General features: G+C 47.0%; 1 protein-coding gene across 4 annotated transcripts; it reads left to right on the forward strand.

The window, feature by feature from the left end:
- Positions 1-4: 4 nt before the first annotated feature.
- Positions 5-27,013, forward strand: STK36 (serine/threonine kinase 36). 4 transcript variants are annotated; one of them, XM_055573469.1, is made up of 27 exons: positions 5-119; positions 717-886; positions 1,814-1,954; positions 2,067-2,144; positions 3,283-3,413; positions 3,653-3,902; positions 6,859-6,952; positions 7,234-7,403; positions 7,570-7,757; positions 8,263-8,362; positions 10,146-10,289; positions 15,219-15,398; positions 16,225-16,322; positions 16,805-16,910; positions 18,411-18,561; positions 19,027-19,154; positions 20,000-20,104; positions 20,461-20,559; positions 20,647-20,735; positions 20,980-21,043; positions 21,228-21,338; positions 22,536-22,610; positions 23,048-23,222; positions 23,481-23,628; positions 23,820-23,967; positions 24,506-25,252; positions 26,659-27,013. In XM_055573469.1, exons 2-27 carry the CDS (start codon positions 803-805, stop codon positions 26,800-26,802), a joined length of 3,948 nt encoding a protein of 1,315 aa, XP_055429444.1. In that variant the 5' UTR covers positions 5-119; positions 717-802; the 3' UTR covers positions 26,803-27,013. The 4 variants fall into 4 exon arrangements, with proteins under 4 accessions (XP_055429444.1, XP_055429443.1, XP_055429442.1 ...); XM_055573468.1 differs by lacking the exon at positions 5-119 and adding an exon at positions 129-298; XM_055573467.1 differs by lacking the exon at positions 5-119 and adding an exon at positions 129-292.

The following is a 27,013-nucleotide window of genomic DNA, read 5'->3' on the forward strand; positions in this document are numbered from 1 at the left end:
GACGGTTCGGAAGTGCCCGTAGGAAGTGCCTATGGGCGGCCCACTGTCTCGCCCACACCCCTGAACCTCTTTGTTCTCCGAACCTCTGACCAGTTCTACCGAGTAAAATTGGTAACAGTGTGAGTCTAAAGAGACCGGCAGTGGGGGTGGAGAAGAACGCTAACTCAGGCAAAGTACGAAGGCAGCCAGAAGGGGCGGAGCTGAAGGCCAGGGCCGACGTCCCTCGGCCTGAGGAGCTTGAAGCTCCTAGGCTGGGAGTAAGGGAGGGACTCCTGTCCGCTGAGCGCGCGGGGTGAGGGTGCAGAGGAGGGTGGCAGTGGCAGGAACTTTGGGGTGGCTGGAAGGGGCGGGGTCGGTGGGCGAGGCTGGACGGAGAGGGGCGGGGTCGGCGGGAGCGAGGCTGGGCGGAGGGGGCGGGGTCGGGGGGGGCGTGAGGCTGAGTAGAGGGGGCGGGGCCGAGGGGAGAGGCCGAGTGAAGGGGGCTAGGGTCGGGCGGGCTAGGCTGGGTGGACGGGGAATGGGTCTCGGGGTTGGGTGGGAACGAGGTTTGGTTGGGGGGCAGCAGGAGAAAAGGAAGACCTACAGGAGGCGGTCTGCTTCAAGATAACATCTTTTCATCCACTACACCCTACCTTGTTTATGAGACCTGGATTGTTACGAAAAAAAAAGAAAAGGCAAGGCGGCTAACGTTAACCTTTCTTCTGTGCCCGAGCCAGGCCTCCCAGATGTGTGGAACTGTCCCTGGAGCTGAAGCCCTTCGTCACCATCTCCCTTCCTTCAGAGTGATCCTGAAATCTCTGTCATGGAAAAGTACCACGTATTGGAGATGATTGGAGAAGGCTCTTTTGGGAGGGTGTACAAGGGTCGAAGAAAATACAGTGCTCAGGTGGTGAACAAGGAGGGACATCTCTTGGGTGGGATTCCACACTCTGAACCCCAGTGGAGTATGGGACCAGAGCAGTGACCTGTGTTCCTAAGACACTGACTCCTTCATACTTATGGAATATGAGCTCTGAAATTGGCTTACTTGGGTTCAGATCACAGCTCCACCACTTTCTAGTCTTAGAACTATAGACAAGTTACTCAACCTTTCTCTGTCTCAGTTTTCTCATCTACAGAACGAAATTAAGAATAGTGTCTGAGTGATGGGGTTTGAGGATTAAGTGTGATGTCACACTGAATCACTTGACACAGTGTCTGGTACCTAGCAAACAACAAGTTATTGTTAGAAGTAATAGTAGTATCTGGGGCTTCCTGGGTGGCTCAGACTGTAAAGAATCTGTCTGCAGTGTGGGGACCCAGGTTCAATCCCTGGTTTGAGATCTGGAGAAGGGAATGGCAACCCACTCCAGTATTCCTGCCTGGGAAATCCCATGGACAGAGGAGCCTGGTGGGCCACAGTCCATGGGGTCTCAAAGAGTCAGACACGACTGAGCAACTAACACTTCCACTTACCATATAGGAAGGGATAAACCACTTGAGCTCTATGCTACCCTCTTAATTTTTCCTTCCTTCCCTTTCTCCTAAATCCCTTAAACCTTGAGTTCTTTATCCAGATCAGAACACCTGTCCCAGAATCCACCAAAAGGATCTAACTGACAAAGGCAGTTTCCTCCTAGGGCAAGAGGCAGGGGAAGCCTGGGTAAGGTCAGTTGGAGGCTACCCATGGAGGGTACCATGGGTAAGGTGGATTGGGAGACTAGCAAAGTACAGTGAGAATTGTTCTCAGACAATCTAAAGTCAGCTCCAGAGCCCTGATGCTGATGTTTCAATAGTTCGATTAGGCCTTGACTCTTGACTTTACCACTGACAGGTGGTGGCCCTGAAGTTCATTCCAAAATTGGGACGCTCAGAGAAGGAGCTGAGGAATCTGCAACGGGAGATTGAAATCATGCGGGGTTTGCGGCACCCCAACATTGTGCATATGCTTGATAGCTTTGAAACTGAAAAAGAGGTGTGCTTTGGTTTGGGGGGTCACTTCTCCCCAAGAGGAAGGGTCCCAGGAATTTCCCAGCCCCAAAATGCATACATTTGGAGCCATCAGCAGCACTGCCTATTCCCTGCAGGTGGTGGTAGTGACAGACTATGCTGAAGGAGAGCTCTTTCAGATCCTCGAAGATGACGGAAAACTTCCAGAAGACCAGGTATTCCCGGCTCAAACTTCTCCCGCCCCTGACCTCTCCTCAGGTTAAGAACTGTAGGGAGAGCTGAGGGTGCAGAGAGTCTCTATTCTGAAATCTCCTGAGTAAAATATAAGAGTCTGTGTGTATATGGAGGCAATGTGGTATGACAGTAAGGTATGTGAAAACTGGAACCCAAGTTCTCTGAATACAGAGATTAGGTCTGACACTTTCTAGCTGGGTCTTCTTGGGCAACTTAGTTTAGCCTCTCTTTACTCAGTTTCCTCATTTTAAAATGGAAATAATAATAATGTCTACCTCGTAAGGCATTAATGGGAAGATCAATGAGTTGATTCATGTAAAGTGTTTGAAAGAGTACCTGACACACACTATTCAATAGTTAGCTATTATTTTAGGGAGCTAATATTATTCCTGTTGTTAGGCACCTTTAGGAAAGAAGTCCAGGTGTGGTGGTACCAGAGAGACAGGAAGGGATAAGAGTTGTGGTTAAGGCAGGATTTACCACCAAGACACAGTAGTTAGCAGTAGGTTGAACACATTCTCCAGCCATATTCATTCCAGGGATTTTTGTGTACTCTGGCAAGTAGGCCCCCATCAGGACTTCCCTGTCACAGCATTCTGCTTCCTTCCAAACAACCATCATTATTTGTAAGTCATCACCTTGTTTATTTTGTCTGTCTTGTTTGTTTGGCTACAGCTCTTGGGAACAGGGACTTTGTTTTATGTAATAACAGTTAATATATATGAATATATAATTCATATAATATATATGAATGCTTACTAAGTTCCAGGCACCATTCTGAGTGTTCCATCACTTTACATGCTTGAACTCATTTGAATCCTCACAATGATCCTATGAGACAAGTAAAATCATTATTGTTGCCTTATCAATAGATGATGAATCTGTGAGGCACAAGAAAATTTGCCTGTGGTCATGCAGCTAGTCAGTGAGACTCAATTTATTTTCCTCAAACAAATGAATAAACAAATGAAATACAAGAACTAGGAAAGATATGGTGTGATGCTCTGGAAGAAAGGGAGGGAAGAGAAGGTCATGTCTACAGAACTATTAGGGTGGAGTCCTTGGGCTCCTTCCTTTTACCTCTCCTTGCTTCCTCCCACCTGACTGTTTGACCTGTAGGTTCAGGCCATTGCTGCCCAGTTGGTGTCAGCCCTGTACTACCTGCATTCCCACCGTATCCTCCACCGAGACATGAAGCCTCAGAACATCCTTCTTGCCAAGGGTGGTGGTATCAAGCTCTGTGACTTTGGGTGAGGAGCCTGACCTTGTGTCGCCACTTCTGATTTTGCAGGGAGCCGTGTACTGTATGCTTGACTTCCCTGGGCCTCCTTTTAGAACCTGGGCTGGAGAATGGGATTCCTCCTGGGTCTTTTAGAAGGCATTCTCTCTGTTCAGGTTGGGGAGATCTCACACAGTAATAGTTAGCAGTGAGCAGCTCTAGTTTTTACTGAATATCTTCACTCCATTGCCATTCCATCATCTCCTGCAGGTTTGCCCGGGCTATGAGCACTAACACAATGGTGCTAACATCCATCAAAGGCACACCACTCTACATGTCCCCAGAGCTGGTGGAGGAACGACCTTACGACCACACTGCGGACCTCTGGTCGGTGGGCTGCATATTGTATGAGCTGGCAGTAGGCACCCCTCCCTTCTATACCACGAGCATCTTTCAGCTGGTCAGCCTTATTCTCAAGGACCCTGTGCGCTGGCCCCCCACCATTAGTCCTTGCTTCAAGGTAATGGATACTGACAGATTGCTTTTGCATCAGAAACCTGTCTCTGTCCTATTCCCTTTTCCACAGTTTTTTTTCCCAGAGCTGGGGTTGCACTTTGAAGTTACTGAATTAATGCAGGAGCTGGGGCAAGCTGCCTTGCCTTTGTACTGCAGGGGCTTATTCTGGGAGGGTGACCTAAGGTCTGCCAAGCCTGCGAGTCTTCCAGGTGGTCCTATATCAAAATGAAGAAGAAATGTCAAGATCCCAGAAACAGTTACTGCTCCCTTTCAGTTCAGTTCAGTTCAGTTCAGTCACTCAGTCATGTCTGACTCTTTGCAACCCCATGAATTGCAGCACACCAGGTCTCCCTGTCCATCACCAACTCCCGGAGTTCACTCAAACTCAAGTCCATCAAGTTGGTGATGCCATCCAGCCATCTCATCCTCTGTCGTCCCCTTCTCCTCCTGCCCCCAATCCCTCCCAGCATCAGAGTCTTTTCCAATGAGTCAACTCTTCCCATGAGGTGGCCAAAGTATTGGAGTTTCAGCTTTAGCATCAGTCCTTCCAGTGAACACCCAGGGCTGATCTCCTTTAGAATGGACTGGTTGGATCTCCTTGCAGTCCAAGGGACTCTCAAGAGTCTTCTCCAGCACCACAGTTCAAAAGCATCAATTCTTCGGCGCTCAGCTTTCTTCACAGTCCAACTGTCACATCCATACATGACTACTGGAAAAACCATGGCCTTGACTAGACAGACCTTTGTTGGCAAAGTAATGTCTCTGCTTTTTAATATGCTATCTAGGTTGATCATAACTTTTCTTCCAAGGAGTAAGCGTATTTTAATTTCATAGCTGCAGTCACCATCTGCAGTGATTTTGGAGCCCAAAAAGTAAAGTCTGACACTATTTCCACTGTTTCCCCATCTATTTCCCAAGAAGTGATGGGACCAGATGCCATGATCTTCGTTTTCTGAATGTTGAGCTTTAAGCCAACTTTTTCACTCTTCTCTTTCACTTTCATCAAGAGGCTTTTGAGTTCCTCTTCACTTTCTGCCATAAGGGTGGTGTCATCTGCATATCTGAGGTTATTGATATTTCTCCTGGCAATCTTGATTCCAGCTTGTGCTTCTTCCAGCCCAGCATTTCTCATGATGTACTCTTCATATAAGTTAAATAAGCAGGATGACAATATATACCCTTGACGTACTCCTTTTCCTGTTTGGAACCAGTCTGTTGTTCCATGTCCAGTTCTAACTGTTGCTTCCTGACCTTCATATAGGTTTCTCAAGAGGCAGGTCAGGTGATCTGGTATTCCCATCTCTCGAAGAATTTTCCACAGTTTATTGTGATCCGCACAACGGCTTTGGCATAGTCAATAAAGCAGAAATAGATGTTTTTCTGGAACTCTCTTGCTTTTTCCATGATCCAGCGGATGTTGGCAATTTGATCTCTGGTTCCTCTGCCTTTTCTAAAACCAGCTTGAACATCTGGAAGTTCACGGTTCACATATTGCTGAAGCCTGGCTTAGAGAATTTTGAGCATTACTTTACTAGCGTATGAGATGAGTACAATTGTGTGGTAGTTTGAGCATTCTTTGGCATTGCCTTTCTTTGGGATTGGAATGAAAACTGACCTTTTCCAGTCATGTTGCCACTGCTGAGTTTTCCAAATTTGCTGGCATATTGAGTGTAGCACTTTCACAGCATCATCTTTCAGAATTTGAAAGAGCTCAACTGGAATTCTATCACCTCCACTAGCTTTGTTCGTAGTGATGCTTTCTAAGGCCCACTTGACTTCACATTCCAGGATATCTGGCTCTAGGTGAGTGATCACACCATCATGATTATCTGGGTCATGAAGCTCTTTTTTGTACAGCTCTTCTGTGTATTCTTGCCACCTCTTCTTAATATCTTCTGCTTCTATTAGGTCCATACCATTTCTGTCCTTTATCGAGCCTGTCTTTGCATGAAATGTTCCCTTGGTATCTCTAATGTTTTTGAAGAGATCCCTAGTCTTTCCCATTCTGTTGTTTTCCTCTATTTCTTTGCACTGATAGCTGAGGAAGGCTTTCTTATCTCTTCTTGCTATTCTTTGGAACTCTGCATTCAGATGCTTATATCTTTCCTTTTCTCCTTTACATAGTCTCTATTCTCCTAATTTCCTATCAGATGCAATGTCCGAATGATTTCTAGATTTGCCAACAGAGCCATCAGTCCTCTTCCTGAAAGGAACAATCTTTAGATATCCAAATGGCCAGAGCTAGTGGAGCTAGCTCACTTATTAGGAGCAGAGTATAGAGATGGTGACTGTTCATTGCAGTTAAATCTCAGTAGGCCAGGGAGGGAGGAAAAAGAGTTGACCCTTTTTATTTCAAGGGCCTGATTTGAGCCTTCAATAAAGTCTAAATGCAGCCTTCTCCCAGAGTAAAATCTCATTATAACTTTCCTTTATTTTAGCTAAGATGAAAAGAGACAAGTTTCTCCCAAACCTATTTAGTTAAGGAGGCCCAAATAATGACCAAAAAGAATCTGAACAAAGGAGGGACTTCTTTGGTGGTCCAGTGGTTAAGACTCGGGCTTCCACTGTAAGGGGCATGGGTTTGATCCCTGCATGGCGAGCATACAATAAATAAATGTGTGTGTGCTCAGCTTTTAAGACATGTCTGCTGGAAGAATGCACTCTGGGGACTTCCCTGGTGGTCCATTGGTTAAGAAACTGCTTTGCGATGTAGGGGACGTGGGTTGGATCCTTGGTGGGGGAACCAGGATCCCACATGGCATGGAGCAACTAAGCCCATGTGCCATAGCTAGAGAGTCTGTGCTCTGCAACAAAAGCTCCCAAGTGTTGCAACTAAGATCCAACACAGCCAAATAAATAAATAAGTTTTTTTTTTTTAAAAAGTCTTGGTTGACCAGTTCTGATGAGTTTGAGAGCCCATGGAGAAGCGCAGACTGATGAGGTATCCTTTCTTTCCACAGAACTTCCTTCAGGGACTGCTCACCAAGGACCCCCGGGAGCGTCTGTCCTGGCCAGACCTCTTACATCACCCCTTTATTGCTGGTCGAGTCACCAGTGAGTCCTTAGGGTTCCCAGCGCTCTCGCACTTCTACCCAATATAAGCCCTGGCCCCAACATCTGGATCCAACGTATATTCTTTACCCCTCCAGCTTGAATTTTCTTTTTAGCCTTTTGCATGACCCTTGCACTTCCCTTGCAACCCCCTTCCCTCTTTGTCACTTTGACTGAAGGGCCTCTTTGCACAGAAGCCTGAAGATGCTACCATTGTTTCTGGCCAGGTGGAAACAGTGGCACAGCTCCAGCATGATCATGTGTTCCCTCTTCTCTTTCTGCAGTACTAACCGAGCCAGCAGGCCCAGATTTTGGTACCCCATTCACCAGTCGCTTACCCCCAGAACTTCAGGTCCTAAAGGACCAACAGGCTCATCGGCTGGCCCCCAAGGGCAATCGATCTCACATATTGCGGCAAGCCTGTAAACGCATGGCTGAGGAGGCCAAGCAGAAGGTGAGTGGGGGCAGAGGGGTATGTGTGACCTAGCCAGACTAGTGACTGGGGAAGCTAGAGCAGGAGGGTGACTTTCTAGGGTTGGGAAAGGGCTTCGAATGAAATTCATAGTGTCTTATGGCAACCAGATAGTTCTGACTCAGTGTCTCCTGCCCATTTCCTGCAGAAACACCAGAACACAGGACCTCCCCTTGAGCAAGAGGATAGGACCAGCAAGGTGGCTCCTGGCACAGCCCCTCTGCCCAAACTCAAGGACACTCCTCAGGAACCAGGCCTCTTAACTGGGGTTGTAGCATCAGAAATGAAGAGCAGCTGGGCTGAGTGGGGTGCTGGAGAGGCGCCCCCTGCACCTCGGTGAGGAGGGTAGAGCCCAGGATCTATAGGATGACATGATTTGCAGAGCTTTGGCTCCAGTCAAAGCAAATGCAGCATGGTTCCTGTCACTCATCACTGCCTAAATGTGGACAGGGCTCTGGGAGTCTAAGTTTTGGGTTCTTGAATTCTGATTCTAGATGCTTTCCTGATTTCATCAGGAAACATGGTAACTTTCCTTTCTCTATGTCTCAGTTGTACATTAACCAAAAAGAAAAAAAATCATCTCCAAACACACGGAAAGATTATTTGAGTTGAGAGCTACAGGGGAAAACCACCAAGGTAGATATGAAAATAAGGTTCACAGTGGGAGGCAGTCAAGGATATGTGTGTAATGAACATATGCTGTCCTGGCCAGATCCTAGAAGATCTCCTCTAGCCAGTCCTCTATGGCTTTCCATTCCTACACTGGACCTAGAGGGAGTGACAAGTTAACACTAAGCCTCACAGGTCTGGAACTCATCCTACTCCCTGCTTCCTCTGGCAGGGAAAACTGGATCACTCAGGACTGTGAGCGAGCGTTCCCAGAGCTGAGGCCAGAGGTGATGGGCCAACAGAGCCTTGATGCAGTGGATCTGGAAAATGAGGTGAGCCCTAGAGGTTCCTCTTGGCTTTGTGCCTGCCATGGGTGTTAGGTCTTGGTAGTGGTTTTCTGTAGCAGTGATTCCCAACCATCTAAGGATGAGTCCCCTTGTGTTAAAAATTGCTTCCTTCTTATTCATAGATTTTAATTGCATAGTATGTGAACATTTAATTATAAAAAATTGGAGTACATTAGTAAAAAGGAAAGTCCCCCTTAGCCTTATCTCAGTCCCAAGGTATCTGTCTCCTTCCAGACTTTCTGTGGTTTTATATGTATGTATGTAGCTACATAGAATATATCGTTTGGCTGTTTTTACATTACTAGTCCAGACTGTAGGTATTGTTTTGCCTCATGCATCTATTACTGTATAATCTGTTGTTAAGATTTTTCTACATCTACTTTAATCTTTTGTTTTTTTAGGGTTTTAACTTTTTATTTTGAAAAGGTTTCAAATTTAAAGAATAATTGTGAAAATAGCACCAAGAATTCCTATATACCCTTTTACTCAGATTCACCAGTTGTTAAAATTCATTTTAGGGTGAGTTGCAGATATGCCCCTTCATTGCCAAAGACTTTAGTGCATATTTGCTAAGAGCTAGGTGATGCACTTGCACTACCTCAGTACAATTTATAGAAGTCAGAAATCTGACATTGATATGGTTCTGTTCCTTAATCTACAATCTATATTTTGATTTTCCCAATTGCTCCAGTAATGTTTATAGCAAAAACACATTTTCCTCCCAATCCACAATCCAGTCCAGTGTCATTCATTGCATTTAGTTGTTATACCTCTCTCCTTGTTTTTCATGATTGACAGTTTTTAGGTGCCCAGGTCAGTTATTTTGTAGAATGTTCCTCAGATTGATACTTCCACATGGTTAGATTCAAGTCATGCATTTTTGGTAAAAACGGTACATGAGTGATGCACTGTTAGTACTACGATCTTTTTTTTTTCCTAAGATTTGCTTGTTTGTTTATTTTTGGCTGTGCTGGTTCTTTGTTGCTGCATGCAGGCTTTCTCTAGTTGCGGCAAGAGAGGGCTACTCTCTAGTTGCAGTGAGCAGTCTTCTCATAGCGTGGTGGCTTCTCTTGTGGTGGTGCACAGGATCTAGGACACATGGGCTTCAGTAGTTGTGGCATGTAGGCTTAGTTGCCACACGGCATGTGGGATCCAACCTGTGTCCCCTGCTCTGGCAGGCGGATTCTTAACCACTGGACCACCAGGGAAATCCTAGTCTTTTTAATAACTTCTTAGTGTTTCCTAACATGGATGTGCCATGATTTATTATTCCCTTACTGACTAGCTTTATGATGTTGTTATTATAAACCATGCAGTGGACATTTTCCTAGGTATCTCTTTATGTACACATGCTAGTGTTCTCCAAGAGACTTTTCAAGACCTCTCACATACTGCCAATTGTATCTTTTTAAATTGGTGGCTGAAAAAAATACAGCTGTGCCAAAGGAGTCACTGGCTTTTTGCAGTTACTTCATGATTCCCTGGGCTTCCCAGGTAAAGAATCTGCCTGCAATGCGGGAGACCTGGCTTGGATCCCTGGTTTGGGAAGATCCTCTGAAGAAGGGAATGGGAACCCACGCCAGTATTCTTGCCTGGAGAATCCCATGGACAGAGGAGCCTGGGGGGCTACAGTCCATGGGGTTGCAAAGAGTCCATCATGACTGAGCAACGAACACTTTCATTTTACTTTCATGATTCCCCAGGGTGGGAGCTATTGCCTCAAACCTAACACACGCCTCCTGACCTCTTTCTCTCCCGGATACCTCAGGAGCAAGACAGCGATGATGAGTGGCAATACCTGCTAGAGACTACCGAGCCTGTGCCCATCCGGCTGAAGGCCCCTCTCACCCTGCTGTGCAATCCTGACTTCTGCCAGCGCATCCAGAGTCAGGTGCATGAGGCTGGAGAGCAGGTAACTGGCAGAAGGATACCATGGATGGGACTGGAGACTGTTTTCACAGATGAGGTGTTAAAAAACATTAATTAGCATAAGGAGAAAGTCCCTTTCCAATGTTCTTTCACTACTGTCTGTTTAATTCAGGGAGGTTTGGTAATTTCTTTTAGTAATACAGAAAGAGCAGACCTTGGGTTTCTCTTTCTAAAGGGAAAAAGTATTCTTCAGAGCAAGGATAAGAAAGCTTTCAGCTGTAACCTTTTTAGGTATTGACTGCCAAGAGGGAAAAAAATGGAGGATATCATTTAATTGTTTCTTTTTTTTTTTTTAAGATTTTTTAGATGTAGACCATTTTTAAAGTCTTTATTGAATTTGTTACAGTATTGCTTCTGTTGTTTTATATTCTGTTTTTTTGGCCAGAGGCATGTGGGAGCTTAACTCCCTGACCAGGGATTGAACTCACACTCCCTACACTGGAAAGCAAAGTCTTAACCATTGAACTGCCAGGGTAGTCCCATAACTACTTCTCTAATGAGAGAAAACACATTTCTACAAAATTTTTGACAAAATTAAAAATACAGATGTAACAATTTATTTTATTTTCTAATACAGATATATTAATGATCACCATAATTCAGCTTTAGAATATTTTCATTACCCTAAAAAGGTAATTCCTAGCTATTTACAGTTAATCATCATTCCTACTCATAGCACTTACAAGGAGTTTCTGTCTCATAGATTTGCCTTTTCTGAACATTTCACGTAAATGTGATCATACAGTGGATAGTCTTTGGCTTCTTTCTCTTAGCATGTTTTTTGAGGTTTCATTCATGTTGTAGCCTGTATCGGTACTTAGTTCCTTTTTATTGCTAATTAGTATTCTATTGTATGTATATATCACATTTTGTTTATTTGTTCCACCAATTGATGGAAATTTGGGTTGTTTCCACTTTTTGGCTTTTATAAGCAATGCTACTTTGAACATCCATGAGGAAATCTTTGTGTGAACATATGTTTTCCATTTCGTTTCTGGAAAAGGTCAGTTTTCATTCCAATCCCAAAGAAAGGCAATATTCAAACTACCGCACAATTGCACTCATCTCACAGGCTAACAAAGTAATGCTCAAAATTCTCCAAGCCAGGCTTCAACAGTATGTGAACCGAGAACTTCCAGATGTTCAAGCTGAATTTAGAAAAGGCAAAGTAACCAGAGATCAAATTGCCAACATCCATTGGATCATAGAAAAAGTAAGAGAGTTCCAGAAAAACATCTACTTCTGCTTTATTGACTACGCCAAAGCTTTTGACTGTGTAGATCATAACAAACTGTGGAAAATTCTTCAAGAGATAGAAATACCAGACCACCTGACCTGCCTCTTGAGAAATTTGTATGCAGGTCAGGAAGCAACAGTTAGAACTGGACATGGAACAGACTGGTTCCAAATTGAGAAAAGAGTATGTCAAGGCTGTATGTTGTCACTCTGTTTACTTAACTTCTGTGCAGAGAACATCATGCGAAATGGCAGGCTGGATGAAGCACAAGCTAGAACCAAGATTGCTGGAAGAAATATCAATAACCTCAGATATGTAGATGACACCACCCTTATGGCAGATAGCAAAGAGGAATTGAAGAGCCTCTTGATGAAAGTGAAAGAGGAGAGTGAAAAAGTTGGCTTAAAACTCAACATTCAGAAAACTAAGTTCATGGCATCTGATCCCATCACTTCATGGCATGTGGAAGGGGAAACAATGGAAACAGTGACAGACTTACTTTTCTTGGGCTCCAAAATCACTGTAGATGGTGACTACAGCCATGAAATTAAAAGACTCTTGCTCCTTGGAAAAAAGCTGTGACCAACCTAGATAGCATATTAAAAAGCAGAGACATTACTTTGCCAACAAAGTTCCGTCTAGTCAAAGATATGGTTTTTCCAGTCGTCATGTATGGATGTGAGAGTTGGACCATAAGGAAAGCTGAGTGCCAAAGAACTGATGTTTTTGAACTGTGGTCTCAGAGAAGACTCTTGAGAGTCCCTTGGACAGCAAGGAGATCCAACCAGTCCATCCTAAAGGAAATCCGTCCTGAATACTTATTGGAAGGACTGATGCTGAAGCTGAAGCTACTGTACTTTGGCCACCTGATGCGAAGACCTGACTCATTGGAAAAGACCCTGATGCTGGGAAAGATAGAAGGCAGGAGGAAAAGGGGACAACAGAGGATGAGATGGTTGGATAACATAATCGACTCAATGGTCATGAGTTTGAGTAAGATCTGGGAGTTGGTGATGGACAGGGAAGTCTGGTGTGCTGCAGTCTATGGGATCGCAAAGAGTTGGACACTATTGAACAACTGAACATTTAGTTTTGAAATGAAATGAATTTTTTCATTTCTCTTGGCCCTATGCATGGGAGTGGAATTGCTGAGTCAGATAGTAAATTTATGTTTAAGAAACTGCTAATCGGTTTTCCAAAGTGGCTATACCATTTTGCATTCCCAGCAATGTATGAGGGTCCTCATTTCTCTACATCTTTGCCAACATGTATTCAGTTCAGTTCAGTTTAGTTCAGTAGCTCAGTCGTGTCCGACTCTTTGTGACCTCATGAACCACAGCACACCAGGCCTCCCTGTCCATCACCAAATCCCGGAGTTTACCCAAACTCATGTCCATTGAGTTGGTGATGCCATCTAACCATCTCATCCTCTGTCGTCCCCTTCTCCTCCTGCCTTCAATCTTTCCCAATATCCCATCCCTCCCAACTTCTCTCTTTTCAAATGGGTCAGCTCTTCACATCAGGTGGCCATAATATTAGAGTTTCAGCTTCAACATCAGTCCTTCCAATGAACACCCAGGACTGATTTCCTTTAGGATGGACTGGTTCGATCTCCTTGCAGTCCAAGGGACTCTCAAGAGTCTTTTCCAACACCACAGTTCAAAAGCATCAATTCTTCGGTGCTCAGCTTTCTTTATAGTCCAACTCTCACATCTGTATATGACCACTGGAAAAACCATAGCCTTGACTAGACGGACCTTTGTTGGCAAAGTAATGTCTCTGCTTTTTAATATGCTGTCTAGGTTGGTCATAACTTTCCTTCCAAGGAGTAAGCGTCTTTTAATTTCATAGCTGCAGTCACCATCTGCAGTGATTTTGGAACCCCCAAAAATAAAGTCAGCCAACATGTATTATTATCTGTCTTTTTGAATATAGTCATCCTAGTGAGTGTAAAATAGTATCTCATTGCTATTTTAATTTGCATTTTGCTAATGACTAATGTGAGCATTTTTTCGTGTGCTTACCAGCCATTTGTAGATCTTTGGTGAAATATCTAATCATTTGCTTTGCTTATTTTAAAGTTGTCTTCTTATTGAGTTGTTAGAGTTCTTTATATATTCTGGATATAAGACCTTTATCAGATATGCGATTTGCAAATTTTTTCTCCCAGTCTTAATCTGTCCTTTTATTCTTAGAAGAATGTCTTTTAAAGCACAAAGGTTTTGGAGTTTGAAGTCCAGTTACCATTTTTTCCCTTTGTGGATTTTGCTTCTGATATTATATTAAGAAATCTTTTTTTAAACCCAAAGTCTTAAAGATTTTCTCCTATATTAAAAAAAAAAAATCTTTCCAGAATTTTAGCTCTGATGTTTAGGTCTCTGACTCATTTTGAGTTGATTTTTATGTGTATTTTGAGGTAGGGATCTAAACTCATCTTTTTGCATGTGGATATATAATCATCCCAGCACCACTGGTTGAAAAGACTCTCCTTTTACCATTGCATTGTCTTGGCACCCTGCACCTCTCATTTGGCCCCTACATGGCCTCCTTGTGTCAGATAATTTTTCAGTGGGAAAGGAGGTTAACAACTCTGCCTCCAGGGTAAGACTTTCTGAGTTGGAATTCCAGCTGAACTACTGTGTGTGTTTATTTATTTATGGCTGTGCCAGGTCTCTTGCTGCCAGGCTTTCTCTAGTTGTGGTGAGTGGAGACTACTCTTGGTGGCAGTACAAGGGCTTCTCATCGAGGTGGCTTCTCTTGTTGTGGAGCACAGGCTCTAGGGTGCATGGGCTTCAGTACTTGCAGCTCCTGGGCTCCAGAGCAAGGGCTCAGTAGTTGTGGCGCATGGGCATAGTTGCTCCTCCTGGGATGTGGGATCTTCCAGGACCAGGGATCAAACCCACGTCTCCTGCATTGGCAGGAGGATTCTTTACCACTGAGCCACCAGGGAAGCCCCCTGTGTGTGATTATTGACTGTTTACTTAACCTGTCTGGAAGCTTCAGTCTGCTTCTCTATAAAGTTGGTAATTGTATTTACTCTACAATAACTGAGGTTATTGTAAAGATTTGAGTAAATAAATGAGCAGATTTAGAACGGTGAGTGGCATATTGTCAAGTACTTGATGTAAATGTTAGTCTTCTTTTGAAAAATAACCTTGTAAAAAATAACCATTTAAATATAGTACTGTCCTTAGCTTATAAGCTGTATGAAAATAAGTAGTAGGCTGGATCTGGCCTGCAGGTCGCAATTTGTTAACCCCAGAGGCAGAGCTGAATAATACTGTTTTGTCTGTCTGGAGTTGAACAGCACTGTTTTGTGCCCATTGTTTTTAATTGTCAGAAATGTGCGTGTGGTTTCATTTCATTTTATTTTAAGGTGAAGGGCTGGAGAAGGAAGGAAGCAGATAGGAATGGTGACTAGGTCTGTCACTGACTGAGGGGGAGATCCCGCTCCCCCTTAGTCACCTCTAAGTCAGGGGCCCTGGCCACCTATAGTTCCCTTTGCTGGTGCACTTTCCCTGTTTCTCTGTTCTCCTTCTCTGGGTTTTAGATTTCCAAAAAAAGGAGTAAGAACACTGGGTCTTCTTTGTCAGCTTCTTGGGGACACTTGGTATCTGTAACTCTCTTTTATCTCTCACAACATGGATTACTGTCTCTTTCCTTCGTGTCACCCAGATCCTAAAAGGCACCCTGGAGGGTGCTCCCCGCATCCTTCCTGCACTCCGGGTACTGAGCAGTCTCCTCTCCAGCTGCAGTGACTCTGTTCCCTTGTATTCCTTCTGCCGTGAGGCCGGGCTCCCTGGGCTGCTGCTTAGTCTCCTCACACACAGCCAGGAGAGCAACAGTATCCAGCAGGTAAGTGCTGCCTCTCAGGACTGACCGGCATTTCTTCTCTTTGGATTTCTTTTCTTCGAACTGCCATCTCTATCGGCCCCTCTGCCTTTTCTTTCTCTTCTTCCTATCTACTTAGTAGATTATGAGTTGCAAATTCTCACGCCTTCCGAGGCCAGGCAGATAACGTCATCAGGGGAGTAGACCGTGTGTGACTGTATGAATAGCAGGAATGTGAAGAACTGAGGTCCCGTGCCCAGGCCCATCCAGCTCACTCTTGCTCGGTGGGAAAATGGGCTTATGGTGCCACATCTTCCAGTTTTCTGAGAGAAGCTGGAAATCCAGATTTTTCTGTGTAATTTCTCAATATTCATAGATTAACTCACCCACAGACACTATCCTGTAAATGGTCATGGAGACGACCAGCAGGAGAGCTCAGGTTGAGACTCAACATCCATGTGCCCATGCTGTGTCCCGCCACAGCTGAACCGAGAGGCTGGAATGCAGAAGTGTTTACTGGGCCAAGGCTCAGGTGGCTGGAAGTGCACTCTGCTGATGAGTGTTAGTCTTGAGTGTTTTTAAGGCATTTAGAAGAGAATTTGTGCTATTTTGAAAAATATAACCTGCTATACTCCAAAATGTTGTCCAGACCAAACAGGACACATTTTGGGCTGTTCATAGCCTGTTGGCCACCACTTGTGACCTTGAGATCTCCTCTCTCTGTCTAAAGGTTCTCTTCACTCTGTCCCTTTCTGTTTGGTCAGCCTAACTGGATCTCTGACCCATTTTTCCCTTGGTCTTTGTTTCTGTCCCCTGAGTTTCGCTAACTCTCTGTCCTCTTCCCTGGCAGCAATGTTGGTATGGGGCCTTCGTACGGGACCTGGTGGCTGTGATTCAGGCCTACTTTGCCTGCACCTTCAATCTGGAGAGGAGCCAGACAGGTGACAGGTGGGATGAGAGGCAGTCTTGCGCTGCTGGCCAGTTTGGCTTCAGTTCCTACCCCCATTTCTTCCCCTCCCCATTATGAAGAGCCTAAGTAAGGAGAAGCCATGATTTGTGACAGGTTTAAGGGTCAGCTGAGTGACCTCTCAGAGTATAGCAAGTCCTTTTTTTTTTTTTTTTCAGCAAGTCCTTTTAAGGACCTTGAGTCACCTCCAAATTTGCCCACAGAATTTCAGGTTCTAAGGGTCAGCAGTAGTCACCATACACTGAATGGAAGGCTCAGGGTGGGAATAAGCTAGAGAAAATGGCAGAGAAGAGGCCTGGAGGTGTGTATGTGAGACCCTGTGTGTATGTGTGAGGAGAGAGAGGGAGAGCATTCTGATGTGTTCCTTTGCAGAGATTTTCCTACCCGCCGTGAACTGACCCATTCACCACATGTGGGCATTTAATAGAGAGATGAGAAGAAACCAGGACTCATTTTTTTCCAGCCTACAGGTATTTCAGGAGGCCGCCAGCCTCTTTCTGGACCTGTTGGGGAAACTGCTGGCCCAACCAGATGACTCCGAGCAGGCTTTGCGGAGGGACAGCCTTATGGTAATCTGCTGTCCCTTCCAGATTTCTATTTCTGTTTTTCTCCATATTCCTCCCATTCTGTTTCTCATGACTGTATAGAGTTAGATCAAGTAATACAACAAATGTCTGTTGCCTGCCAACTATGTGCTGTATACCATCTGAGTTAGAGGAAGTCTGTATCTTCAAGGGTCAGGGCTAGTCTAGTAGGATAAATGTGATAAAGGACAACAGTGTGAAAAGTACAGTAGAAGGACTTCACTTGTGGTCCAGTGGCTAAGACTCCAGGGAACTAGATCCCACATGCTGCAATCAAGATGGTACAGCCAAATAAATAAATATTAAAATAAAATGTATAAAAGTAATAAAGTAAATTAAAAACACTAGAACTTCATATAAAACACAGAAGCACCACTGAGGAAGACTCACACTACCTGGAGTGTCATAGGAAAAGTCTTTTTTTTAGTTTTTGGCTGCACCACACAGCATGCAGGATCTTAGTTCCCTAGCCAGGGATCAAGTCGGGACCCGCCCCCCCCCCCTCCCCTCCCCCCTCCTTGGGGAAGTGTGGAGTCCTAACCAGTGGATTATCGGGGAAGTATGTAGGATCATAGAAGAAATCTTGAAGAAGGAAATCATTTCTGCTAGGATTTGAAGGATGCCCAGAAGTTTGCCAGGTGGATGAGACAAGGAAGCAGGCAGGACGTTCCAGGCAGAAACAGTAATGTATATTAAGGTGCAGAAGCAGTATGCAGTGTGACCTATTTTAGGGAACCACAAATAGAAGTAATTTCTTCTTGAATAGACTTACAGATCAGCTAGTATTCCCAACCTTGTTTGTCCTACAGACTAGCAACCTAGATGGATCAACTCTGCATGTGAGGGACAGGAAGGGAGGATTGAAAGAGAAAATAGCCGAGTTCTGACTGGTCTCAGAAGAGACAGTTAAGAGAGGAACGTGTGCAAGGAAGGAAACAATTGTCTGATTAGTTTCAGACTGGCAACTGGGAGCACAGATGTGGGCTGCAGTCCTACCTTCAGCTAGCAGTCCATTCAATCCCTTCTAGTCTGGGAGCCTGTCTTAACATCACTCATCCTTTCTGGTCAGGAAGCTGTTAATGTCTAACCTAAATTTTGGCCAGTAGTGACTCCCATTATTGGTCAGCACTTCTCATATGTCACTGTGCTGTGAGTAGCATGGGGAGTTTGGAATAAATTCTGAAGACCGGGTTGGGAAGGACCCACGAATCCCCAGGAATTCTTATATTCGGGGTCCACGATACTACTTTGAGAAATATCATTTAGGGAGCAGCTGATCAAAGTAGGATTGACACCTAAAAATCCTGTTCCCAAACATGAAGGCAATTACTCTGCACTTTCTCTGTGAGGAATACTTAGAATTCAACAACTGGTCCCCCTGGGTTTTCCTCCTCCTTTCTCAGGTTCTCCGGGAACGCTTGCTCCTTACCCTGAGTCCAGTCTGGTTTCTGATGTGCTAATGTGAACCCTGCCTGTCTCCCCTAGTGCTTTACTGTTCTGTGTGAAGCCATGGACGGGAATAGCTGGACCGTCTCCAAAGCCTTCTACTCCAGCCTGCTGACTACACATCGGGCTGTGTTGGACGGGCTCCTTTATGGCTTGACAGCTCCACAGCTCCCTTTCCATAGCCCCCCAGGTAACGGAAATGGGGAGGGGAGGTTCTCTTGACTGACTTGTCAGCAGGACCAGCACTGCTCTTTTTCCTGCCGGTTGCCTAGAATAATGTCTGGCATTTAGCGAGTGTTAAGTAACTATGACGGAGAAGGCGATGGCACCCCACTCCAGTACTCTTGCCTGGAAAATCCCAGGGACAGAGGAGCCTGGTAGGCTGCAGTCCATGGGGTCGCAAAGAGTCGGACACGACTGAGCGACTTCACTTTCACTTTCATGCATCTTAGAAGGAAATGGCAACCTACTCCAGTGTTCTTGCCTGGACAATCCCAGGGATGGGGGAGCCTGGTGGGCTGCCATCTATGGGCTCGCACAGAGTCAGACACGACTGAAGCGACTTAGCAGCAGCAGCAAGTAACTATGAACTGAGAGAAAGAAGGGAGAATTTGAAACAACCCATGCCTTTCTGCATTCTTTGCCTTTTGCACAGGAGCCCCCCAGGTGAGCCAGCCGCTTCGGGAGCAGAGTGAGGATCTGCCTGGAGCCATTTCTTCAGTGCTGGCGGCCATGTGCACAGCTCCCGTGGGGCTGCCAGGCTGCTGGGAAGCCAAGGAGCAGGTCTAAGCTACAAATTTTTTTTCAATTTTTATTTTAAATTTTATTTATTTATTTATGGCTGCTCTGGGTCTTGGTTGCTGCATTCAAGCTTTCTCTAGTTTCAGAGAGTAGGGGCTACTCTCTAGTTGCAGCGAGTGGGCTTCTTATTATGGTAGCCTCTGTCGTTGCAGAGTAGAGGCTCTAGAGTGGAGGTTCAGTGATTGTGGTGCATGGGATTAGTTGCCCTGCTGCATGTGGGATCTTCCTGAGCCAGGGATCAAACCCGTGTCCCTTGCACTGGCAGGCAGATTCTCGACTACTGGATCACCTGGGAAGTCCTGAACTACAGTTATTTGTTCTTGTTGTCGCTGTTGCCAGAGTTGGGGAGGTTGGCCCCAGTGTCTCAGAAAAGCAGAAAAACAAGCTTCTCTGTCTGCCTTTACTCAGTACTTCCAGAAGCAGATGCTAACGACTAGGTTTGGGCTACTTGTCGAACATGATGTAGCCAGAATCCCAGGGCCCTTGGCCAGCTGATAGAAGAGCTCCATGACAAACTGCCCATGTGGTGGGGTGGCTGATCTGAAGCCACCAGTGATGCTTGCTCAAGGGTTCAGGGTTCAGATTTCCCACTCCCTTTGGCCAGCAACACTTTCCTCTGTACCCACCTGCAGTGGGACTTACCTAGGCCTTGTCTTTTGCTTTTCCACTGAGCATGAAGACTGGGGATAGAATGAGGTCTGAGGTTCCTGGTGAATCTGGGGAAGAGTGGCAAGCAAGGGGTTGAGAGTCCTGATTAGTTGGAGATATGAGAAGAATAGGATTGGAATAAAGGGAATGGGATTGAGTCTTCAGGTATGTCTCCACAGATCGCTCAGCATCTGGCTGATCAGCTCACCAAAGACAGCAACCACCTGAGGTCATCCCTCATCTCTGCCCTGCAGCATCCCATCTTGTGCCTACCCCTTCTCAAGGTACTGCCTGCCCAGAACTCTTGGCCCCTCAGATTTCTTTTTCACTTCCAGGAATGAGAAAGAGAGAGAAAGAGACACTGAAAGAAACAGAGAGAGATGAGAGACATCCCCCCCTGTTGCCCTCCCACAGAGGAGGACCCCTTTTTGCTTTTAAATCAGTTAAGCTGAGATAGCCCAGCTGTCAGCTAGTCCTCACTAGAACTGAGACATGTCTGTATCTCAGTCTCTCAGCAAGAGGTGAACATGGCCTGAATTTCTCTGACACCCCTAGATCTGTCAAGAGGCTAGCCTGCTTTCAGCTGAGCCTTCCGGTCTAGGACCTGCCTCCCTGACCAACTGCTTCCCACACCCCTTAGGTTCTCTACTCCTGCTGCCATGTTAGTGAGCGCTTATGCCATCTTCTTGGGCAAGAACCCCTGGCCTTGGAGTCACTGTTGAACTTGGCTCAGGGCAAGGTAGGCCAGTGGCACAAGTGGGCATCTCTTAGGGGGTCCCACCATCTCAATCAGAGGACACTCTGATGCCTTGGGTTTCCTTTATAGGTAAAGGTAGTAGATAGGGAAGAGTCTACTGAAGTGACTCTCTACCTCCTCTCCCTTCTTGTCCTTCGCCTCCAAGATCTGCCTTCTGGGTGAGTCATAAAGTAGGGTCACCCTGACATGGATTATGTGGAGTGACACCATACAGCCTGTCCTTGGGAGGGACTAGGACAGAGTGAAGGTTTCTCTGCAAAGAAGAGACCTAGATTCCCACCAACTCTGTGCCCTGGAGGTGGACATGCAGCTTTGGTGGAAAGCGCCATCCACGGGAGAGGGCAGGTCACTCAGCAGCCTCCTTTCACACGGCTGCATCCCTGATGTATCTCCTTATTCCAGAATGGAGAAGCTAGGCAGTGAGATTGCTACCGTCTTTACGCATTCGCACGTCGTCTCTCTCGTGGTGAGTTCTCAGCGTTCATCTTCCTCCCCTTTTCACCCTATCATCCCACCTTCTGGGAGCGGGAGAGTTGTTTCCTAATGTGCAGCTGTTTGTGAGGCATTCTTCTGGAGACAGACACCCTCTCCACCTGTCCTGAGTACCATTCAGATTGGGACATTCCTCCTCCTCATCTGACTCTCCACAGAGTGCGGCGGCCTGTCTGTTGGGGCAGCTTGGTCAGCAAGGGGTGACTTTTGACCTGCAGCCTGGGGAGTGGATCGCTGCAGCCACACATGCCCTGTCTGCCCCTGCAGAGGTGAGTCCTCCCAGCGCTGAATGCAGAGATGTGTTTTCTTTGAGTCAGATAAGGTCTGTGTTCAGGGAGAAAAGCCTGAAGTTCCAGTAAGCCTGGAGGGAATCCAGGAGTCTTTCCTGTCCTGTCGTTCTGCGCTCAGATAATATAGGTCCCTCTGAGCCCCGACTGTCAGGGCTTTAGATTTATTGTTAACACACAGGACCTCTGAAAGGGGAGGAAGAGGCATCGTCTTTCTCCCTCCTTCCCTCCCTCTTGCTCTCTCTCTCAGGCTCTGGCCCTTGCCTCCTGAAGGATCTCTACTCTCTAGTGTTCTTCCCTGATGCCAAAGTGAGCTTTCTTAAAGGAAAACCTGCCTATTGCTCAACCAGTTGTTATTTCACACATAAATATGTGCTGAGTACCAGGCACTAGTCTTACCTATATGGATGGAGCTTGTGTAGGTCCTCAGTAGCTTCCCACGGAGTTTCTGGGTTAATGACCACATTTGCTAGCAGGCTACACAGAGCTCATCCATTACCTCTGGGCTCTCTAATCCTCCTCTACCAAAGAGTCCACATTTCAAAAATTCACTGTGGCCTTTCATGACCTGTCTTTTATATAAGCTGTGCCTTCTTCCTTCCTTGTCTGCCTTTGAAACTTTGAATCCCATCCGTTTCCTACCTCTAAGGGCAAAGTTAGCATCTCAGCTATCCCTCCTCCCTCTCCACAGCCCCTACCTCACAGCCTTTTATTCAGTCAGTGTCTTCCTAAACTGTAATTGTTTGTGTGGCTGGTTACCCTACCAAACTGCGTGTCTTTAGGACAGATATAGTTGTTGAATGAATAGGCAGGAACCAAGACACACAGTGATAAAGAATCTGCCTGCCATTGCAGGAGCTGCAGGAGATGTGGGTTTGATCCCTGGGTCAGGAAGATCCCCTGGAGGAGGAAATGGCAATCCACTCCAGTATTCTTGCCTGGAAAATTCCATGGACAGAGGAGTCTGGCAGACTGCAGTCTGTGGGGTCACAAAGAGTCGGACACAATTGAGCACGCTGTGCATCCATCCATCCAAGACTCCTAAGTCCAGAAGAACTCTCCCCACTACTCTGGGCCAAAGAAGAGCTCCTTCTGCCTGACTTGGAGTTGGCTGTGCAGGTCTGTGCGGTCAGCTCACCCCTCTCAGGGATCTGCTGTCTTCCTGACTCTCTCTACCAGGTCCGGCTGACTCCACCTGGTGGCTGTGGATTCTATGATGGCCTCCTCATCCTTCTGCTGCAGCTCCTTACCCAGGTACAGCTGCATCCCAGGATGCGTGGGAACTAAGGAGAGAGAAACTGGGCGCTTTGGGGGGCCGCTGGCCAAGAGGAAGGAAGAAACCACACAGTCACCTCCCCTCTCAGAGTACCAGTGATGGCCTTAGATTGGGCCCATCTGCACTAGTACAGACCCTTTAAGGGGAACCATTCAGCTGCATCCCTTAGGATTCAGTGGAAAGAAAGCTGTAATTGCCTGGTTTCCAGTAAGCATACACATGGGTTGAGAGGTCAAGGGGGTTAAGATGTGATAAGAGAGAAAACTGAGACAACAGGGAAATCTTAGGTGGGAAAACAGGAAGAATTGTTTCTGGGACTCCCCTTCCTCATAGATCAGGAAGAAGAGTGAAAAAAAGGCATTTTTGACTCCTGACTTGGACCTCCCCCTTCTCCCCTTCTCAATTTTGGCTTTAGCAAGGGAAGGGTAATCCGATAAGGGACATGGCCAGCTCAGAAATGTGGACCGTTCTGTGGCACCGCTTCTTCATGGCTCTGAGGCTCCCCGAGGAGGCATCTACACAGGAAGAGGAGGTGTCGCTCTCCAGCCCACAAAGCCCAGAGCCAGACTGGACACTGATCTCACCCCAAGGTATCTCACTTCCGACAGCGTGGCTCCTTTTGTCGGGCCAGTGTACTGATCCCTCTTCAAGAGGAAACAGCCTGGAACTGGGTTGGCCTATGGCGAGGGCTACTAGTGCTGCTGTCTTGGGAGGGGATGGCAGAGTCTGTGCGGGAGCTGCTGTAGGATGGGGAAGGGATCAGGGAACAGGTGGTGCCCCTGAGAACCATGGGGATGCATCTAGGCCTCTTACCTGCTCCACTGGGTCTCCACTGTTGGTGTTTTCAGGCATGGCAGCCCTGTTGAGCTTGGCCATGGCCACCTTTACCCAGGAGCCCCAGTTATGCCTGAGTCACTTGTCTCAGCGTGGAAGTATCCTCATGTCCACCTTGAAGCATCTGCTTTCGCCCAGCTTCCTGCATTACCTGGGCCAGGCGTGAGTTGAAAATTTCAATTCTGCTATTATGGATGGGATGGACGGGGGGGCAGGCAGGAGAGAAAGAGCTGACAGCTTGAGCTGTGAGACAAGAAATATGATTACTGAGGTTGGGGAAGGAGGGTTGGGGGAAGAATATGGAAGGCTGGGTGAGCCAGACCGAGTCCATCCTTCCACTCTGCCCTCCTTAGGCCACAAGGGTCTGAGTTTCTCCCCGTCGTGGTGCTCTCTGTCTGCCAGCTCCTCTGCTTCCCTTTTGCCCTGGATGTGGATGCTGACCTCCTTGAAGGTGTCTTGGCTGACCTCACAGACTCAGAAGTCACCGCCCACCTACTGCAGGTACCAGGGAAGCCACCCAGGCAGGAAGGTGGTCAACCTTGTGTCACATTCACTTCTTGACAGCTCTAGGGCTCTCCCAGGTCCCTGGAGGCATATAGCATCTGAGACTGGAGTGGAGGAAGCATGCAAGCCTGAACAGAGGCCTGTGGTGGGAGCTTGGGCTGGTGACTCCTCTCTCCATCAGTCCCTTGTCTGGATTCTCTTGATTCTCTCATCCTGGTCTGGGCCCTGGAGACGCTGCTCCTAAGCCAGGAATTGCTTCTCTGGCGATTGTTGGCACTAAACAGTGAGTGAGTCTCTGAAGGCAGAGAGACCGAGGCCTTGCAGACTGCGGCCTGGCCTTGGGAAGGACACGTTCTCCCAGGCGCCAGGTTGTGTCTGTCCCGCGTGCGGTGCTGTAACTCAGGTCTTCCGTCCCCCTGTGGTGTTCTCTGCAGAACTTGGCTTCTCTCCCAGGTTTTGGGCTCCTTGTTATTTCTCAGCAGTGCATTCTCCCTCTCCCTCAACTGTTTTGCCCACACCCCTCCCCCTTCTTCAGGTCTGCTGCCACCATCTCCCATTGACACAAGCCGAGCTGCCCATCAGTCTCCTCACACGCCTGGCTCTCTCAGATCCCGCTTTTCTCAACCAGTTTGTGAACACAGTGGTTGCCTCCCCTAGAACCACTGTCTCATTCCTCTCCACTGCCCTCCTGGGTGACCAGCCTCTGCTGACATCTGACCTTCTCTCCCTCCTGGCCCACACTGCCCGGTTACTGTCTCCTAGCCATTTGTCTTTTATCCATGAACTCCTGGCTGGCTCCGATGAATCCTATCGGCCCCTGCGCAGCCTCCTGAGCCACCGAGAGACTTCTGTGCGAGCCCGTACTTACGGGCTCCTGGGACACTTGCTCCAACACAGCATGGCCCTGCGTGGGGCCCTGCAGAGCCAGGCAGGACTGCTCAACCTTCTGCTGCTGGGGCTCGGAGACAAGGACCCTGCTGTGCGGCGTGGAGCCAGCTTCGCTGTAGGCAACGCAGCCTACCATGCTGGTCCCCTGGGACCTGCCCTGGCAGCCGCAGTACCTGGTATGACCCAGTTGCTTGAAGATCCTCAGGCTGGTATCCGGCGCAATGCCGTATCAGCTCTGGGCAACCTGGGGCCTGAGGGTCTGGGGGAGGAGCTGCTACAGTGCCAAGTGCCCCAGCGGCTCCTGGAGATGGTGTGTGGAGACCCCGAGCCAAATGTGAAGGAAGCCGCCCTCGTTGCTCTCCGCAGCCTCCGACAGGAGCCCTGCATCCATCAGGTACATCCCAGGGGAAGTGTGAATCACCACAACAGGGCTGTTTTCACATTTTTTCTGAGATAGTCTAAGGAATTGGGACATCTGGAAACCCAAGCTGCCTCCTTCTCTGGGAGCAGGAAACTCAGGGGGCATGACTTGGACATGAGTTTTTCACCTAATATCTCCCACCGGGAGATGGGAAGGGGCCTGAAGAGGGCTCCACTGGGCTTGGAAATGCTTGGGTTGTCAAGGAGCAATGTTACTCTCTTCTGGAAGCTATGCAGGAGAGGGGGAGGGAAGACTAGAGGTGCTGAGGCAGAGAGTCATTTTTTTCTGAGGGCTATGAAGATGCTATCTTTTCTAGCGCTTACCATATTAAAAGTACCATGCTTAGCATTTTAGCTTCATTATCTGGTTTAAGCTATGCTTCTCACTTGGCAGGCAATGAAACTGAGGCACAAAGAATTTAATCACTTGTCCCAGTCACACAGCTAACATGTGGGATTGGACTTTTGAACTCAAGAGTCTGAGTCCAGAGCCCATGTTCTTTTTGGTCATGCCATTTGGGATACCAGATCTTAGTTCCCTTCCTGATTGAACTCGTGGCTCCTGAAGTAGATGCTTGAACTCTTAACCAGGACCCCTGTTCCTAGAGCCCATGCTGTTAAGCACTGCTTTATTCTGTTGTTGTTTTTTGCTCAATTTTCAGTATATAAACAGCCCAATTGAAAAGCACACATCTACCTAGGATAAAGTTGTGTGCTGTGAGTGCTTAGTCGCTCAGTCGTGTCCAACTCTTGAGACCCCATGGATTGTTGCCCTCCAGGCTCCTCTGTCCATGTAGATTCTCCAGGCAAGAATACTGGAGTGGGTTGCCATGCCCTCCTCCAGGGGATTTTCCCAACCCAGAGATTGAACCCAGGTCTTCCACATTGTAGGCAGATTCTTTACTGTCTGAACCACCAGGGAAGCCCATGATAAAGCTAAACCCCCAAATTATAATAGCTCCGTGTGGTGGCATTGGGCAGTTCTTGCAGAAGAGAAGTTTTGACAGGATGGTGATGATATATACTACAGAATTTTCTGTAGTCTGTGTGGGGAAATAATAAAAGGGATTTTTGGTGGTAATTCACACTGGTCTAGATCCATGGTTGGGAGTCTCACCTTCTGGCTGCTGCGTTTGTTATCTCTTCCTGGGGACAAGTTCATGGGTCCTTTGGTGCCTTGGTTTCATGGTCTGTGACCAAAGAGAATGGAAGTAGTCTGGTCATAGTGGTTCCTGTCTCCAAAATCTTTCTTTTCCCACATAATCTATTTTGAGTCCCCGAGAGCTCATATTCTTTTGCTTTCTTTTCTAGAGTGGGAATTGCTTGGCCAAACGAGAGTACTCTGCATGTCGTGTTTTGTCATCTCTCTCTGTCCCACAGGTGCTGGTGTCCCTGGGCGCCAGTGAGAAATTAGCCTTGCTCTCTCTGGGGAATCAGTTACTGCCACACAGCAGTCCCAGGCCTGCCTCTGCCAAACACTGCAGGAAACTCATCCACCTCCTGAGGCCAACACACAGCACATGACCCCAGCTTCCTGGGGTCCAACCTTCGTTGCCCTGCTGTTGCCAACCCTTCCTTCTACTCAACAAGCCACCTACTAAAGAGACTGAAACAGACAAGCTGCCAATCCACTGATTTGAGAACGAGAACCTAGAAGAGATTTATGTATAAAGCTCCTCCTTTCCCCCAGATTCAGGATGATTTTAACCAGTAAACTTCATGATTGTTGGTGCCA

The sequence above is a fragment of the Bubalus kerabau genome, chromosome 3, assembly GCF_029407905.1.
Source record: "Bubalus kerabau isolate K-KA32 ecotype Philippines breed swamp buffalo chromosome 3, PCC_UOA_SB_1v2, whole genome shotgun sequence".
NCBI lineage: Eukaryota > Metazoa > Chordata > Mammalia > Artiodactyla > Bovidae > Bubalus > Bubalus kerabau.

Coding starts and splice junctions, on each gene's coding strand:
- STK36 (XM_055573469.1), top strand. CDS start 803: ATGGAAAAGTACCACGTATTGGAGATGATTGGAGAAGGCTCTTTTGGG. Junction 19,155..19,999: donor GCTGGGAAGCCAAGGAGCAG/GTCTAAGCTACA, acceptor ATGTCTCCACAG/ATCGCTCAGCATCTGGCTGA. Junction 20,560..20,646: donor TGAACTTGGCTCAGGGCAAG/GTAGGCCAGTGG, acceptor TTTCCTTTATAG/GTAAAGGTAGTAGATAGGGA.